The sequence below is a fragment of the Bradysia coprophila genome, unplaced genomic scaffold (assembly GCF_014529535.1).
Source record: "Bradysia coprophila strain Holo2 unplaced genomic scaffold, BU_Bcop_v1 contig_358, whole genome shotgun sequence".
Taxonomy (NCBI): Eukaryota; Metazoa; Arthropoda; class Insecta; order Diptera; family Sciaridae; genus Bradysia; species Bradysia coprophila.
Genome location: NW_023503616.1, coordinates 6,055,584 through 6,071,905, shown reverse-complemented (window position 1 = coordinate 6,071,905; position 16,322 = coordinate 6,055,584). Strand labels below are relative to the sequence as shown.

The window sequence follows — 16,322 nt, the reverse complement described above, 5'->3', positions numbered from 1 at the left end:
TAAAAATTTTGTTCGATCAAATCTGCCGTACTTACATGACTTTTCATGGAACTGAGAAAAGTGGAAGCATATCTCAGGTACTCCAATGTCTTTATAGTTCAAAATAAAGGTAAGACCCGACGATGAGTCCACCTTATGTTAATCAAAAAATTCATTTCCTGCAGGGGTGTTCATCTGTTTGTTATGAAAAAATCAATTTATTTTTCCAATCGAATTTTTGAGTTCACATAAAGATAAAACCAGTCATTCGTTCGGTTCACTTTATAATTTAAAAATACTGGAATACTGTAGCGTGAAGCCATACATCGTTAAGTAATTAAATGAATGGCATGAAGACCTCACACCGAACAAAATAATTTCGTGCACGCAAAGCGAATTACTAGCATAATAAACTGAATATGCCGAATCGAAATTACTTATATTAAGCTTTCATGGAAGCTTTTATATTTTCGTATTTTTCCAGTTTTTCGTCATTACAGTTGAAAGAACTGTAACCACCTCAACGCTGAAGAACCCTGCTACATTGCGTCTTTATTATTGAAGTCAATGCATTGTTGAAGTCAATCTCATACAAATTAAATTGAAATTCACATCATCATGTCAATAAGAAATAAAACCGACAGGTTAAACTGTTTCACATTGTACAATGCACAAAAGAGATCAAGCCCCAAAGGTTACACTGACTTTGATGTTAAAACTTACAAGCTGTCAGAAGTGTAAGAAATCTGAAGAAAATAAAAAAAATCCTTTGTTGCTGAACGTGTTGGGTGGTAATACGTTTGCCATAATAAAAGCTACGCTGTGTAGTGTGTACTCCATCCAAATCGGTTTCCTAATGTAACACCAATGTTTCTGTCAACAGATGATACATTTTGAGAATTGATAGTTTTGTGTTGCACAATGTTGCTGGATTATTCTATCCCGAGTTATTGTGAATTTAATTTTAATCGACAATTGGTCGACCATCAGTGTAAAATATTCTGTCTCTGTCACACATTTATCAATCGAATAAGTCAATCCCGTACAACCTAAAACGTTTTAATAAATAAATAATTCCATTTCTTCAATTAAATTAAAAGTTATTTTTTTAGAGACATATAACATTATAACAGCAATATGATAGACAGGTACGAGCATAAATTGTGTGCTGTAGCATTTTAACGATTCCTATATTGGGTGCATAAAGCAGAATTTTTTTCTTTTAAACTTTTTTTTTTAAATTCAGGTAGCAATCAAGTGTGCTCGATCATGTACAAAATTTATCTTCCATTCACGTTCACACAATCTAAACTGGAATGGTTTTAATATTGTTGTTAATACCGATTTTGTTGTTGGTAACACATAAGAAAATATTTGAATCGGTACACACTGACTTGAGGAGGGAAATGGTTCAACTCTTAAGTTATATGAAAACGCAAAAGAGTTGATTGAAAAAAATTGATATTATTTGATTTGAGCGAATCACGTAGCACAGATTATTGTTTATTGTTGTTAGTTTTTGTGATTTCTCGATTTAATTGGTTGAACGTGGAAAAAGTAAATTGGATATGATCGTTAGAAATCATTTAGATAAACACCTATTGCACGTTTTTGGTTTAATTATGCGATTCGTTACACATTTCGTACACTTCATACGATTCCGAATGTAACACCATAATGAGTGTGGCTGTGTTCGCATAAGTGTCACTTAACATTCTGATTATTGTTTTTGTAGCGTTAATAAGGCGAGTTTGAATTCAATGAAAATAGAGATAATTAAAGTTAAGTAGTGTGATTTGTAGACTCGTTTCAGTGATACTTTTAATCTTTTATCTTAATTATTTTCATTTGACTTTTTTCTCTCGAAATTATTATGTAGCTTGAGAATAAAACTCGACAATTTATTCAATCGCAACCGTTATCTTTAGTCTCGTTAATCAAACATACCAATACGGATAATTGTCTGTGGAATTACCTATTCCATAATATGATTTTTCGCCGAACCACGGCTCTGAAAGTGATCAATTATTTAATTTAATCGATTAAATTCTGCAATGCATTTTTTATCGGCAATCATAGAGATATAAACTGATACATAAAAATTGGAACAATAATAAAACCTTAACGACTTATTTAAATTAAGGACGACCACTCCTCAGAGGAGACCTATAAAAAAAATTCGCATTCCATTTCGTAGCTGTGTTTCTTTTTTACTGAATTGAAATCGAAGCTTTTAGATCCCACGACAATAACCTGTTCTTCTTTTTCAGAATTTCTTGGAAAACTTGTTCAAATTGTTTGATATCGAACGACGAGATGGTTTCCTCGCTCAGGACAAATGGATAGAACATCTGAAGGGAAGACTTACGTAAGTATTACTGATCTAGTACTACAATTTTTAATTACAATAACATAACATGAATATGTATGTGTACATAACAAATCATATTACATAAAGAGTTATGCTACAACTTTAAGTTGTATGTATTTTGATCGGCCCAATATGTTCAGTACTAATGACTGCTACGAATTTGTGTTGAACCCGAATGTTCCTCAACTTTACGTTTTATGAATTTTGGGCGAACCCAAATTCGGAGCAGTCATAAGTACTGAACATATTGGGCCGATCAAAATACATTCAACTCAAAGTTGAGGAACATTTGGGTCAGTTTTCATTATTTTGTGTACGGCTATGTCATCGACGGAGACGACAAAAATAACCACAAAGATGTCCTTGTTTAATCTGATTGTAACAAAATATGTGTAAGACCTTTCGACCACTGTTTCGATCTGAGGGTAAATTAAATACGTCTTTCGACATTTTGCATTAATATGCAGTTCAAAAGTACCATTTCTCAACAGGCCATGGCGACAGTGGTACTCGATACAATGCTCTATCAAACACTATATCGATTTGCACACGATCAAAATATGTGTTTAAACTAGTGAAGTAAAAGATTTTGTGTATGAGTTTACTGAAAACATTTATAATGAAAGAAGTAACAGATTTGAAATTTTTGTATGTGGGTGAGACATGCAGATTTGCTCATAAAAAATTATTCATAGAAAAAGACAGAGGAACTAATGTTCGTTGTTTTGATTAAAAATTCTATATGACTCACATGGACATTGTCGTCTTCAACAAATGCCTTCTTGCCATTATTCAAGATATTGTAACGGAGGACGTAGTCCATCTCGGTGGCAAATTTAATAAAATATTAAGAGTTCTAGAAACTCTCAAGAATTTTCGCGAGTTTTATTTAACGAAAATAGGCCCTGAAATATGCACATGGTGTCGCCTCCATAATGAATATTCTTGTTGTGTCCGATTAAAATTATGTTCCATACGATTTGTGTAGCACGAAATACCTCATGAAATGCCACAAAATTTATTATTACTCATTAACTTCAATGAATGAGAAGATTTATTAATGGTTTTTGAAACAAAGTTACTCATGTTTTTTTTTCGATCGGTTTCCTACTGTGAGCTCGCTAACCAAATTTGTTGCTTTCAATAATATTTTGGAAAGAAATCTGATTTCACTGTACAAAAAAAAAATATCTCATAAACAAGCAGATGTCCGATGGAAAACCGTCTTGTGTAAATCTTATTTGTTTGCTGCTGAGCGTTTTATTGCATAAAATTAATTGATTTGGTTTTGCTTACTTATACGTTTATTCAGTTAAATGCAAGTAAAGGAAAATGGTTTAAAATTGAAATTATTGCCGGTTTTCTTGAAACGTATGTAGCACACAGCAAATATTATTCCACTTCCACGAGTTGAAAAATTATCCTTGGTTTTGACCAAATTAGCTTGAAATTGACAACCACAAGGATTTCGTTAAAGATTTTTAAACAACAATTTTCACCATAAATTTAATATCTTCATTTGACCACAACATATTAAGTTATTACGACATCGGATTTCGAAATATCAAGAAAAAAAACATCTTAAATAATCTCTACAGAATAAAGGTAAACATTTTAATTCACCTTAATATTCACACTATAATGTGTATAATCTTCCTGTCAGTTATTTCCAATCTGATGAGTGTAATCCGCATATTATCTTCAGTTCCCCTGTATAAATGCTTGTTTCAATGTTTTTTTTTCATTCTTAAATTTTAACCGTAAAATCAACGAGTCAACCACAAAAACTTCACAATCAATCACGAAGTGTATCGTTTTCGTAATTCAATTTATTTTGGATTTATTCTTTTAGTAAACTGATCTCGAAAATGATATTAAATTTCGGCTTAATTATTTTAAAATGAAGTAAAAATCAAAATTACGGTCAAGTGGTCAAGAGGTTTTACGTTTAATACCGCACACGGAATCGTATTGAATCTCACATATCAACCGTTTGATATGCTGGCTCTCTGACATAATTGATCATGATTATTGAAAGTTTATATAAAATTAAAACAAGGTTGTTGGACAAACAAGCATGTTCAAAGAATTAGGTTACGTCGATGTTAAATGCTTTTAATTATACCAGTATTGATCATCTTGTATAATTATATGGATCGTAAAAATTTATGGATCCTGTACGTAATTATACAATCCACATTCTAGACGCAATTTTCCAATTAGAGGCGCAGCAACGGTACTGGGCTGGTTGTCGCAGACGTTTATGAATGAATACGATTGCGATCGCACATTGCGAAGACTTGTTTTGGAGATGTTATTAAGATTTTGATTTTCATTATCGTTCTACTGTAGTAATGACCATGCCTTGAACGCCCCTCATTTTTTTTATCATTTGCAGTAGTAAATGTACAGAACTGAGCTCAAAACGGCACAAAATCGACGTACCTGTTTGATTGAAAATATACAAATTTTAATTGTTTCGAAGGACTTTAGGGTCAACCGTCCGTATATAAAATAATGCAACGCGAATTATGTACAGGCAGAGAAAAGTGAAATTCGACATGCTCTCGCTTGTAAAATCTAGATTTTCGTATGTTCAACGAAATTCTAGTGAATTGCAAGCCACAACTACTCTCAAATTAGAAAACATGTCGAATTTCACTCTTCTCTCACTGTAATTTATGGACATTTGTTGTAAATTTTTGCTCGCGATCTCGTCTCTGTAAACTCACACGTTTATTTACTATGTGTCACGTCGCTTCTATGCACATTTCGCAGAGCTTTAGTCATCTTTTATCTATATCGAAGACAAAAATAAGCGATGTCCGTCCACATAGCCAGAATGTGTGATAAATACTAATGAAGTGATAATTCCAAAAAAATTTCTGTTTATATATTTTAGTTGTACAAATTATATAAAATTAAAAAAAAATGAAGTAATAGATTTTGTGACAATTTCCTGAAATCAGTTAGATCTAAAGAAGTGAAAGACTTGAAAATTGTACTGGTCATATTATGCTGTCGTGTGTGAAAGACAAATAATTTAAAATTGATGTACTATCTACTGTAATTCCATTTATAAAGCTGTAAAGTATCCAACAATTTAACATAGTTTATATCGCTACATGAACAACGTTATATGCTCGTTATAGAACAATGCATCATTAACAGACACGCAAAGATTTACTTCTTATTATTATACCATGACCATAACATTAAAAGCACTTGCAAAACACTTATTAACGATAAAATTGTAATTTCAAAAAGAAAAGAATTCTTTTGATATGGATCTTCCATGGGATTTAAATTAATGAAAAGACAAAATGTTTTTATTTCTTTTAAATGAGGATTGTGGGTGGTATGGGTACGTACACAGATATATTTAATATAAACAAAATGAAATGTTTTTCAGTTGAATTTCAATATGTCAAAGAATTTTTTAATGGTTGATTTATCGAACAGATTACTGACTTGTTGTTTCTTGTTGTAAAACACTATGGGACTTTTTTCTTTTCCTTTTGATCCACGTGCAGTTTGTATACATAATACACCTCCTAATTTGTGTAATGAAAAGTTTGGCTTGTGGCTGTAATTTATGTTTAGCATGGTAATGTTCGCGATTTAAGGTATTATGAAGAATTGAGTTTTTTATCGTCTTAAAAATTTTTGAAACGAATATCACTCCGCTACAATTTGTTTAATCATCTGGTATGTCACCGTTGATTTGATTATTTAAACACTATAACGTAAAATAAAGGTAATAACGTAGATCTGTATCGATTACTCTATACTCTATGCACAAATGTTACACATAAATAAAATAAACGTTTTATTTATCTAAAATGTCGGAGAAGTAAATAAAGACCATGCTTCTATATTAAATTTCTTCAAATGTAGTTGTCACCTTACAGATTTACTTAAGCGAAACCGTCACGCATCGAATGTGTTAACTAGGAATAAATATTTACATGAGCGAAATTGACGCGATTCAAATGTGTTAACTAGAGAATTATGATCTTAATTAATGAATACCATAATCATAGTCATAATCAAATGATTATTATTATTAATCAAATGAAGCTTTCAAATCGAATCGAAACGGTTTTCACAATATGAATAGCTACGAAACCCCTTATAAAATCTGTTACTTCTTTCATTTAAAGAATCTCTAAGTGTAAGACACTAAATCTTGTACTTCTTTAGTTTAACTTTACACATGACTATTTATAAGCTATGCTCATTGCTTATTTTAGCCGTTGTTGTCAATAACAGATCATTTTAATGGAGTTTGGATTTTTCACCTTAAACGTTTTTAAACTTTTCAGCGAAGAGAAAGAAATGGACTTTGCAGAACAATTGGAGTCGGTTGCTTATGTGCTGTGCGGCGATGGTACAATATCCTACGACAAATTTTGTCACATCTGGTATGCCAAAGGAGTAAGTGATAGAAGATTATAATAATTTTAATAATTGGTCAACTTAAATTTCATTAGAAGCATAAAACCTTACAGAAATAATAAAAAAAAATATATTTCGTTTAAATTCTCTTTTGCGTGAGACTTCGCGATGCCAATTGCCAATCAAAAATTGATGTAGTCTCCATATGAAATCTAGGTTTCCACCCTAAATGAAAGCAGGACCATTAAATTTGTAAATGACGTTGGATATAAGTGTATAAATCTGAATAATTCAGTCTGAATTTCCATTTTCATGAAGCATTTTTTGGTCTTTGAAAAGTTATGCAAGAAAAAACGCTTAAGCAACCAACAAATAGTTAAAGAATAATGTTCCAGTTCCCTAACAACGTATCATTTTCAGATGGTATTATCTTACCAAACGTAAAATCAAAATTTATTCGCTAAGCGTAATAATAAAATGAAATCTGAGAAATTCACGTGCCAACAATTCTACATTTATCTGTCTGCTTTATTAATACACATCTCTTAAATCTAGATTCAGATTATTCTATTTCAAAAATTACAATTCTCCGTTTGAAAGGAAAAATGACTCTAAGCGAAAATCCATTTTCGTTGCAGATATTAGACAAATTGTACAGACTTATCGATGTTGAGTCTACGAATCAAATATCAACAAATCAAATCATGGAATTTATATCAAATTTAACTAATGCAAGGTAAGTTGTGTAATGGACGGATGGGTATATATTTTAACGGACATTTGTTTATTCTATCTTACGTATTCAACATTTCGAAGATATATTTTCACATAAATGTGAACATTAAAATTGTCATCATTTATTATGGAATTTCATTGTCAATGTCGCATTGATAAAGTAATTCAATTGCACCGAAATAATATACCAACAATAAAATCGTTGATATGAAATTTAAATTTATTGGAGGTTTATGTCGGTATTAATCGGATATATAGGTTTTTGTGTGCTTCAACAATATTATATAGTCACACCGTGCTATTACCAGGTGGGCGGGTTCTGCATACACACAATGTCTTCGGATCTACAATGTATTATTTAACATTTTACACGTTACAAGTTATCGTATAGATAGGTTCGGTATCGATGCTTGGTAGATTTATGCGATTTAGATAAATGTCTGATTTTAAATTGTTTGGTTTAAATGGCATTTAAAGATTTTGTTGTAAATGATGTTTTAAGATTATAATAATTGATTTGGTTTTACATAACAGTGCCGACAATTTATTTAACATTTTACATACGCCATGGGTTATAATGGAATATTAAGTCAGAGATTGACAATGATTGAGAGATGAACCATTTCATTTCTTTGATGTCTGTAACAGCAGCAATTCCGATAGGTAAAAAAAAATCATTTTTGCAATTAAACTACAAGCTGCCAATGAATTTATCGTCCATCACCTTACAACATTGCTTACAAGACAACGTTGTAAAACCGTAATTATCATTGATCAATTAATCAATGTATCAATATCGTTATTTATTGCTCTATATATGAAACGTTAAATTATTTCAAACAACCATCATCTTCTACTAATTGCACATCGATCGTAAATTAATTAAAATCAACATTTTATAAAACAACCATACATTCACACAGAGATATCTGTCCACTGTCCACATACACTGGACAACATTTTTATTTTATAAATATTTCTAAGGCAAAATTGTTTTTAGTTTCTGTGTTGTATAAATTGAATATTTATAATAATTTTTTTTCCTCTCATATTTTCTTTATGTACATGCAGACCGAGAACTGGATTTGATAAGAGTTCATTGGAACGTTTGGAACAGTTGTTTAGAAAGACAGTTGGCAATGAAAAGGAAATACGACGTGAAGACTTTAAGAAAATTGTAACATCGAAGAATGTAAGTTTGATTGCTAGAAGCTTTTTTTTTTGTCTCATTCTCAATCTCTTTTGTAAGGAAATGGGAATTGTTTAGGATAGATTAAAATCAATATCTCTGATTAGATTACTCGAACCTGGTAAAAGTTCATGTTGCATTCATGCTAAATGTAAATGAAGCAGACGTTCATGAAATGATTGTCCAAAGATGTTGATAGATAGATCGATAAGCTCACAGCCCGTCCAATACCAATACCTTCACCAGGTATTCTGGGCTCTCGATCTTATAGTAGGATCGATGCAGATAATCTTAGATTCAGGAAACGGTAACGTTATCTTACATTTTCGAAATTTAAAGCTAAAAGAATAGTCGCAGAATTATTCCATTCGAATATTGTACCCTTAAGATTTTGATTTCAGCACCCTTACAGAGTCATATAAGCTAGGAAAACTATTGACTAGAATTTTCACTTACAATTTTCGGTAAATTGCACCTGCAGGTCAGAGCATGTAAATTAACGCACTATTGCTACTACAATTGTCGTAAGAATAGTAATATCATCTATGGTGAATCTTTGTCGTAAGATATACTATTGTATTGGTCCAAATACGATGAGGTTTATTGGCGAAATTTGTAGAAAAATCTACCGAAAAGTCTCGGTAAATTTTTGCGGTATTTTTGACCGCTAAAATGTACTTCATTTGGTCCATTGCGATATAATGCCTCACGACAATGACTCCACCGAAAAAAATTACCAAGCTGATGACAATTGAAATGTTCTGACAAAAAAAACACCAAACGCTGTCAAAAACCACCTTATTCCTTTGTTTGTAGAATCATGCAGTCTTGACTAATTTCTGATTTTACATGCAAAATGCAAGGGCAACGTATTGATTGTGACTTGCAGATGCTGTTTGCCGAAAATTTATCGAAGTCGGTAAACGGAATCTATTGACACCTATGAAAGTCTAGAACAGGTATGGTCGATCGGCGAATTTATCTTAAACGCACTCACATTTTATGTCAAAATAATATGAAAATGAGTGCGTTTTTATGGCCTCCGGGCGAACAATAGACCATACCTGTTTTACACTTTCATTGATTGACACAACCTATTTTCCAGAAAATATTTTCTTGAATTTTCGCAAAAAATTCCTGCTTTTCTCGAAAACTTTCGGAAACAAATTGTAAAAAAAAATTGATTTATGTGCTTCGACTCAATTAGTACCTGGGCTCGTAATATTTCTCGCATAATCAATCATATCCCACACAAAACTGTACAGTGAAATATATATATCTGCAATTTTCAATTAAAAGAATTATACACAAAGCTACCAGCCAAAATTATCGTTTCATTAGTGCACGATTCAAATACTTTCGAAAAATAATTGCAAAAAATGTACATCCATTAAATCCAATTAAATCAACCAAAGCACCATCGAATGCTGCATTTTTAACATGATGTTTATTTACAGCCATTCTTTACCGATAGAGTTTTTCAAATATTTGATAAAGATAATTCCGGATCAATATCATTACAAGAATTCATTGATGCCATTCATCAATTTGCCGGACAGTCACCAGAAGATAAAATTAAATTTTTGTTCAAAGTTTACGATATCGACGGTGATGGATTGATTCAACACAGAGAACTGCAGCATGTTATGCGCGCTTGTATGGAAGAAAATGGAATGCAATTTTCAGAAGAACAGGTGAATAATTTGTGTACATTAATAACATGCTCGTTATATTTTGTAGCCGGTAATTTTGCTTTCGAAATGTTTTCGCAATCGATAGAGACATTTTGTAGATATTAGGACCTGGTTTTCAGAACAAATCTTAAAATATTTTACATCAAGGGCAACGGTAAACTTTTCTCAAAATTTATTTATTTGTTTCGAAGGAAGCATATTGTAGTCATCTTACCAAACCGTAAACTTTTCGCAAGAAAATGAAAAGATTGAGTGTCAAATAAATAAAATTTAAAGAATTGTCACGTTGTGACAATATATCTCTGCCATACAATGAGCGTAATCCATAAAAATGAGATCCTTGAAAATTGTACGAATCGCAACCAATTATCGATCATATAAATATTTTATAAACAAGAAAATTTCTTTCGAACAAAATTTATAGCATTTGCCATTGCCATCGGTTATTTAAATGAATTACAAGAAATCCATTATGCCACTGTTTTGTATCAATTGCATTTCAACTTGAAAACAAAATGATTACTTACAACATATATATATATATACGATACACCGAATCGCAGACGTAAAATGTGTTTGCAGGAGCGAAAAAAAATATTTTGCATTTCTTGGCCATTTCATTGCATTGAAAAAAAATGTTCAAAAATTGCATTTTAATTCGAATTTTTGTTTTGTGTTTAACAGATTGAAGATCTCACCATGGCAATGTTTGAAGATGCCGACCCATTTAATCGTGGTGCTATCACATATGAAGCTTTAAAAAATCAATTAGAAAAACACGGTGGACTTTTAGAGAATTTGAGTATAAGGTAAAGGTATATAAATATGGAAGCACTCAGATAAGAAACGATAAATGAGACTTAATTAAATGACGTCGGTTGAAATTTATCTGATGGTTTATGCCTTTATACACATACTGCAGTTGGTAAATTGAAAAAAACATTCAAAGGGTCCAATTAGTGGTTCAACTGAATTAATTTGGTTCCATTCACTTCACTTTGTAATTGGTAGCTTGTGATAAATAAAACACGATGAGCTTTCAAATTTATGATAAAAATTCACTGTAATTTTTGCGTTAAAGAGTTACGTAATTGCAGTCATTTAATGCTAAGTTCGGGTACTTAAATCGGGTTTTTGAAGGACTTTGTGATTTATGTTCTCTTGCAAGGCTTAATGGGAGGTATGATACCGGAAGTATACGTCTCTCATTGTCTCATTTCTCGATCATGTCAAATGTAAGTTTTAAATGATTCCAAGCATGTTTTGTTACGCGTTTATAGCATCGATCGTTGGTTGGTACCACTACCTCTAGAAACAACGAAGAAAACAACCACCAGTCTAACGCACCGATTACCACACCAATTTACAACGGCATACCTAAAAAACAATTATGTGTTCCTGTCCTTTCTGACGATTTACATACTGATCAACGTTGGTCTGTTCATATCCCGAGCGATCCAATATAGACATTCAAATGTCTACGTCATTTTTGCTCGAGCTTGCGGTAAGTTACATTTCATTTCGATTAAAGCCAATACAACAATTCACTACAACGTTGTACGTAGGTCAGTGTTTGAATTTCAACTGTGCCTTCGTCCTAATCCCTATGCTGCGCCAATGCATCACATTTCTTCGAACTAGAGGATTGGGTGCCTTCATTCCATTGGACAATCACATCTACATTCATAAGATGGCTGGCGTTACCATAGCCACGTTCAGTTTGATCCATACAATCATGCATCTGCTTAATTTTACCTTGGAGGTTGTAAATGATCCAGTGATAAATAAAAATAATTACACGCTGACCGAGTGGATGCTAACAACTAGGCCAGGCCTGTTCGGCTTATATGGTGGATGTGCTAATCCTACCGGTATACTATTAGTTGTTATTTTGCTGATTATGTTCGTGTGCTCGCAGTCGTTTGTCCGACGAGGTGGTAGTTTTGAGATATTTTATTGGACACACTTGTTATACGTCCCGTTTTGGATTTTGGTTATATTCCATGGTCCAAACTTTTGGAAATGGTTTATTGGACCGTTCATTGTATACTTGGTCGAACGTATGATAAGGTTCGTTTGAGGAACGATATTGATGAACCATTTCCGAGGTGACACTTTTTCTATTACAGATTCATTTGGATGCGGTCGGGACGAGGAAAGACCTATATTTCGTCGGGATTGCTACTACCATCGAAAGTAACTCATCTCGTAATTAAACGACCTTTGCACTTCTATTTTCGACCTGGCGACTATGTTTTCGTTAACATACCAGCTATAGCTAAGTATGAATGGCATCCATTCACACTGAGTAGTGCCCCAGAGCAAGAAGGTAACACCAACAGTACTATGGGGCCGTTCATAAATTACGTAACGCAAAAATCAACATTTTTCAGACCCCCCCCCCGGGTCTGTAACGCTAAAAGGGTCAAGTTTGACCCAATTTTGTTAGAACCGTAACGCTTGCCTCATACCCCCCCCCTCCCCCCTCTAGCGTTACGTAATTTATGAACGGCCCCTATTCTATACAAAAATCGATAATCTTCACCGAAAGTTAATTCTAGATTACATGTGGCTGCATATACGTGGTGTAGGAGAGTGGACGCAGCGGTTATACAGCTACTTCGAAAAACAACAGGAAAGACTTCACAACGGCGAAGTAGCTGCATCGATTCCAGGCAGTTCGAAGCAAGCAATTACCGATGCTACTAAGAAAACTGGAACAACTCCACAAAAAGATTTTCTAAGCAAAAATTTGGCACGAATCAACCACAATCCGATGGTAAAGAGTTCGAGTTTCGAAAATCCAAGACCCATCGAAAATGGTCAACCAGATGCAATGAATAATGAAAATTCCGCTGGCAACGATAAGTCAAATCCGTTCAGTTTTGATGTTTCATCGAAAAATAGAAGTGATACACCAGTTCGTCCGCCCAGGCAAGGTGCTGGAACTTCGAAATTGGCAATCGAAAATTACTCGCCATCAAATCCACCGAAACTGAATCGTCAAATTTCTGAGAGTACGGCCATTCGAAAAATTCAAGCAACACTCCAGAGGACGTTCTCAAGGAAAGGCAGTGGCGAGCCTGATGGAATTGCCAACGAAGGATTCGAAGAGGATCAATTGGACGCAGAGGATAAAGTGACTCCGAAACGAAAACTGACACCAGAAAAACGTCTCAATATGATGCTGTTTAAAAAAGCTCCGCTGGAAAAATCATTGTCAATGCCTGACATGCAGAATCGCTTGAAAAAACGCGAACGGTTAATGGCGTAAGAATATTTTGTAGATAGTTCATCCGAAAGTTTCTTAACTCAATCTTTTACAGCCTACGAGAGTATACCCGATCTGAATCGGAACGATCATTCGACGAAGTGCAAATTCGAAAAGCTCGACTTCAATCGCTTGGCTTAGCGTACCTAAGCCCTCAAAATAAATCTTTAGCTCAAAGTTTCCGTTACATGCGAAACAAACCGACTATTATCGCCTTTAAAACACCCAGTTTGGAGAGCTGCGAACAAAGACCATCTCAGAATTCCATTGGATCAATGAGTAACTTATTCCAATTCGTCCGATGATGGCGAAAATTGATTTTGTTTTTTTATTCATTTAATCCAGTTGTGTCACCTGGACTGTATACCGCAAAGGAAGCAGAAGAAGGAAGAATATTTAAGCGTTCGAATCCTGACACTTCCAAAGGTCCGCGACCTGTTAACTATCCTGTCGGAAAGCCGTTAGAGGTAAAATTCGCTGTTTGAGAAATCGCTTGTTTTAAAAAGATTCAAAACGTTTTGAAACGAATGTTTGGAGTTTTGGTTTAATTGAATTAATTTTCGATTTAGAAACGGCAATTCGGCCGATTGGCTTCTAGTGAGAAAACAAATGAACCGATTTGTGTTAGTAGCAACAGTAACATAGGATTGAAGGTTTGGTGACGGGATAACTTTTTTGTTCTTTTGTCACTAATCTCATCTGTGGAATAACACGGAACGATTTCAATTTCAATGAAATATATCTCCCTTTCTGATGCATCTCATTCTTCATTGTACATCTTTACCTAAGCTAATTCAAAGTTTAACGATTCATCTGTTAATGACACTAATTTTTAACAAAATCGAGCTGATTGCTGAAAAAACATTTTCCACGTCTTTCCCATTCATGTTACTATCATAATATTCTAACGTTAAATGTGCTATTCTAACAAAAAAAAAAATCGCCAAAAAATATAGATTTACATCGATGGACCATACGGGGCACCATCCAGCCACATATTCCGAGCACAACATGCCATCTTAATTGCAACTGGTATCGGGGTCACACCATTCGCCTCCATTCTGCAATCGATCATGCATCGATACTGGAAAGCTCGGCATACATGTCCACGCTGCGAATACGAATGGTCCAGCGAGATACCGCAAACAATAATGAATTTACGTAAAGTGGACTTTTTCTGGATCAATCGAGATCAGAGATCGTTCGAATGGTTTGTGAATTTACTGTCGCAATTGGAAATCGAACAAGCAGAACTGGGTGGTGCAATGGAACGGTTCTTAGACATGAATATGTACATAACAAGTGCCTTGCAGAAAACTGATATGAAGGCGGTTGGGCTGCAGTTAGCATTGGATTTGTTGCATCAAAAGGTTGGGTTCAATATTTTTGTCAACTGTTGGATGCAAAAGTTCAGATCGTTAATCGGTTCTAAATTCTTCTAACAGGAAAAACGCGATTTGATTACTGGCTTAAAAACTCGTACAAATGCTGGCCGTCCCAATTGGGATAAAGTGTTCAAACAAATACAAGATCAGAAGAAGGGAAAGGTGACCGTGTTCTATTGTGGACCACCACAGTTGGCAAAAACTCTACGCTATAAATGTGATCAATATGGATTCGCTTTCAGGAAGGAAATATTTTAATTCGCAATTTATTCACCTTCACATTGAGTTACCATTTTCTTTTACGATTTGTGATACCCAGTTAACAAACACTTAAATGACCACAGTCAGACCTTACTGTGAATCCAAAAATCTTAAACATTTCATTAGGCACTCACTCACTGTTGTAAATAAGTGGAAACCAGTTGCCATTATTGTTTGATTGTTTTGTAAATAAAAGTTGAATTCGTTTTTTTTTATGTCGTCGTTATCATCAATTTTTAATTATTTATTCTGTTGGTTGAGGTTACCATTATTTTTGTCAATTCATTTATGTTTAATAAACTATTCTATAAAATTAAGCCTGAATTTATTCTCTGCGCCTGGAATGCTGTCCTTGTATTGAAAGTAAAAAGGTGAAAGATAATGAAGGAACGTTATGGTAGGTAGTTCATATGAAACCTACTGGAACACAAGACAGGTCTGATCATTCTCTTCATACATTGTTGTTTGTCTCTAAATGCAAAACAGGAGGATGTGAAAACCGTAATTTTTAGCGTGCGTAATTGTTGTAGTCGGCTATGTCCTCTACATTTCAATAAATAGTATGCAATAGTGTAAATGACATGAAATCATTGAACAGCGTGTGTGCTTCGTAAAAGTTTGAACTTGCACAGAATCAAGAAGCGATTAATTGTGATTTTAAGACTTAGTCATACTCGTGACACGATTATTATACTTACAAATGAATCAAAACTAAATCGATAATTGTTTCTTATGAGGCAAGGCATGACCACTTAGCAGAAATTGAAGCCTACATTTGTGCTTTTCGTAATTTATTCGTATTTTTTAGTAGAGGAAGTAAAGGTCGTTGTTTTTTGAAAAAGGATTTTTGTGCAAAGATGTAAACAGGGGCGCCGACTTCTAAGGACAAGCGAGGCTCGGGCACCACTACTCGAATGACGAGCACCACTACATCTTTCCAGTTTTACTTGAAAGAGCACCACTACTCCCAGATTCGCTTGTTGTGTGAGCACCACTACTCCCAAACACAAGTCGGCGTCCCTGGATGTAAACGAAAATA

The 16,322-nt window shown here is 33.8% G+C and overlaps 1 protein-coding gene across 3 annotated transcripts in view; it reads left to right on the top strand.

Moving 5' to 3' along the window:
* The window catches only part of LOC119081530 (NADPH oxidase 5), a 57,735-nt gene extending 42,135 nt beyond the window's left edge, over positions 1–15,600 (top strand). Inside the window, exons 2-16 of one of the 3 annotated variants that reach the window (XM_037190531.1) lie at positions 2,250–2,347; positions 6,676–6,787; positions 7,387–7,484; positions 8,555–8,675; positions 10,130–10,366; positions 11,051–11,175; positions 11,647–11,870; positions 11,932–12,436; positions 12,496–12,695; positions 12,928–13,636; positions 13,693–13,916; positions 13,983–14,104; positions 14,207–14,260; positions 14,594–15,007; positions 15,083–15,600. In XM_037190531.1, coding sequence (XP_037046426.1) covers positions 2,250–2,347; positions 6,676–6,787; positions 7,387–7,484; positions 8,555–8,675; positions 10,130–10,366; positions 11,051–11,175; positions 11,647–11,870; positions 11,932–12,436; positions 12,496–12,695; positions 12,928–13,636; positions 13,693–13,916; positions 13,983–14,104; positions 14,207–14,260; positions 14,594–15,007; positions 15,083–15,280 — 3,441 coding nt within the window. In that variant the 3' untranslated portion in view covers positions 15,281–15,600. Of the gene's footprint in view, positions 1–2,249; positions 2,348–6,675; positions 6,788–7,386; positions 7,485–8,554; positions 8,676–10,129; positions 10,367–11,050; positions 11,176–11,646; positions 11,871–11,931; positions 12,437–12,495; positions 12,696–12,927; positions 13,637–13,692; positions 13,917–13,982; positions 14,105–14,206; positions 14,291–14,593; positions 15,008–15,082 lie in introns of all 3 variants that reach the window. The other 2 variants (XM_037190530.1, XM_037190533.1) reach the window with 2 other exon arrangements.
* The last annotated feature ends 722 nt before the right edge of the window (positions 15,601–16,322 follow it).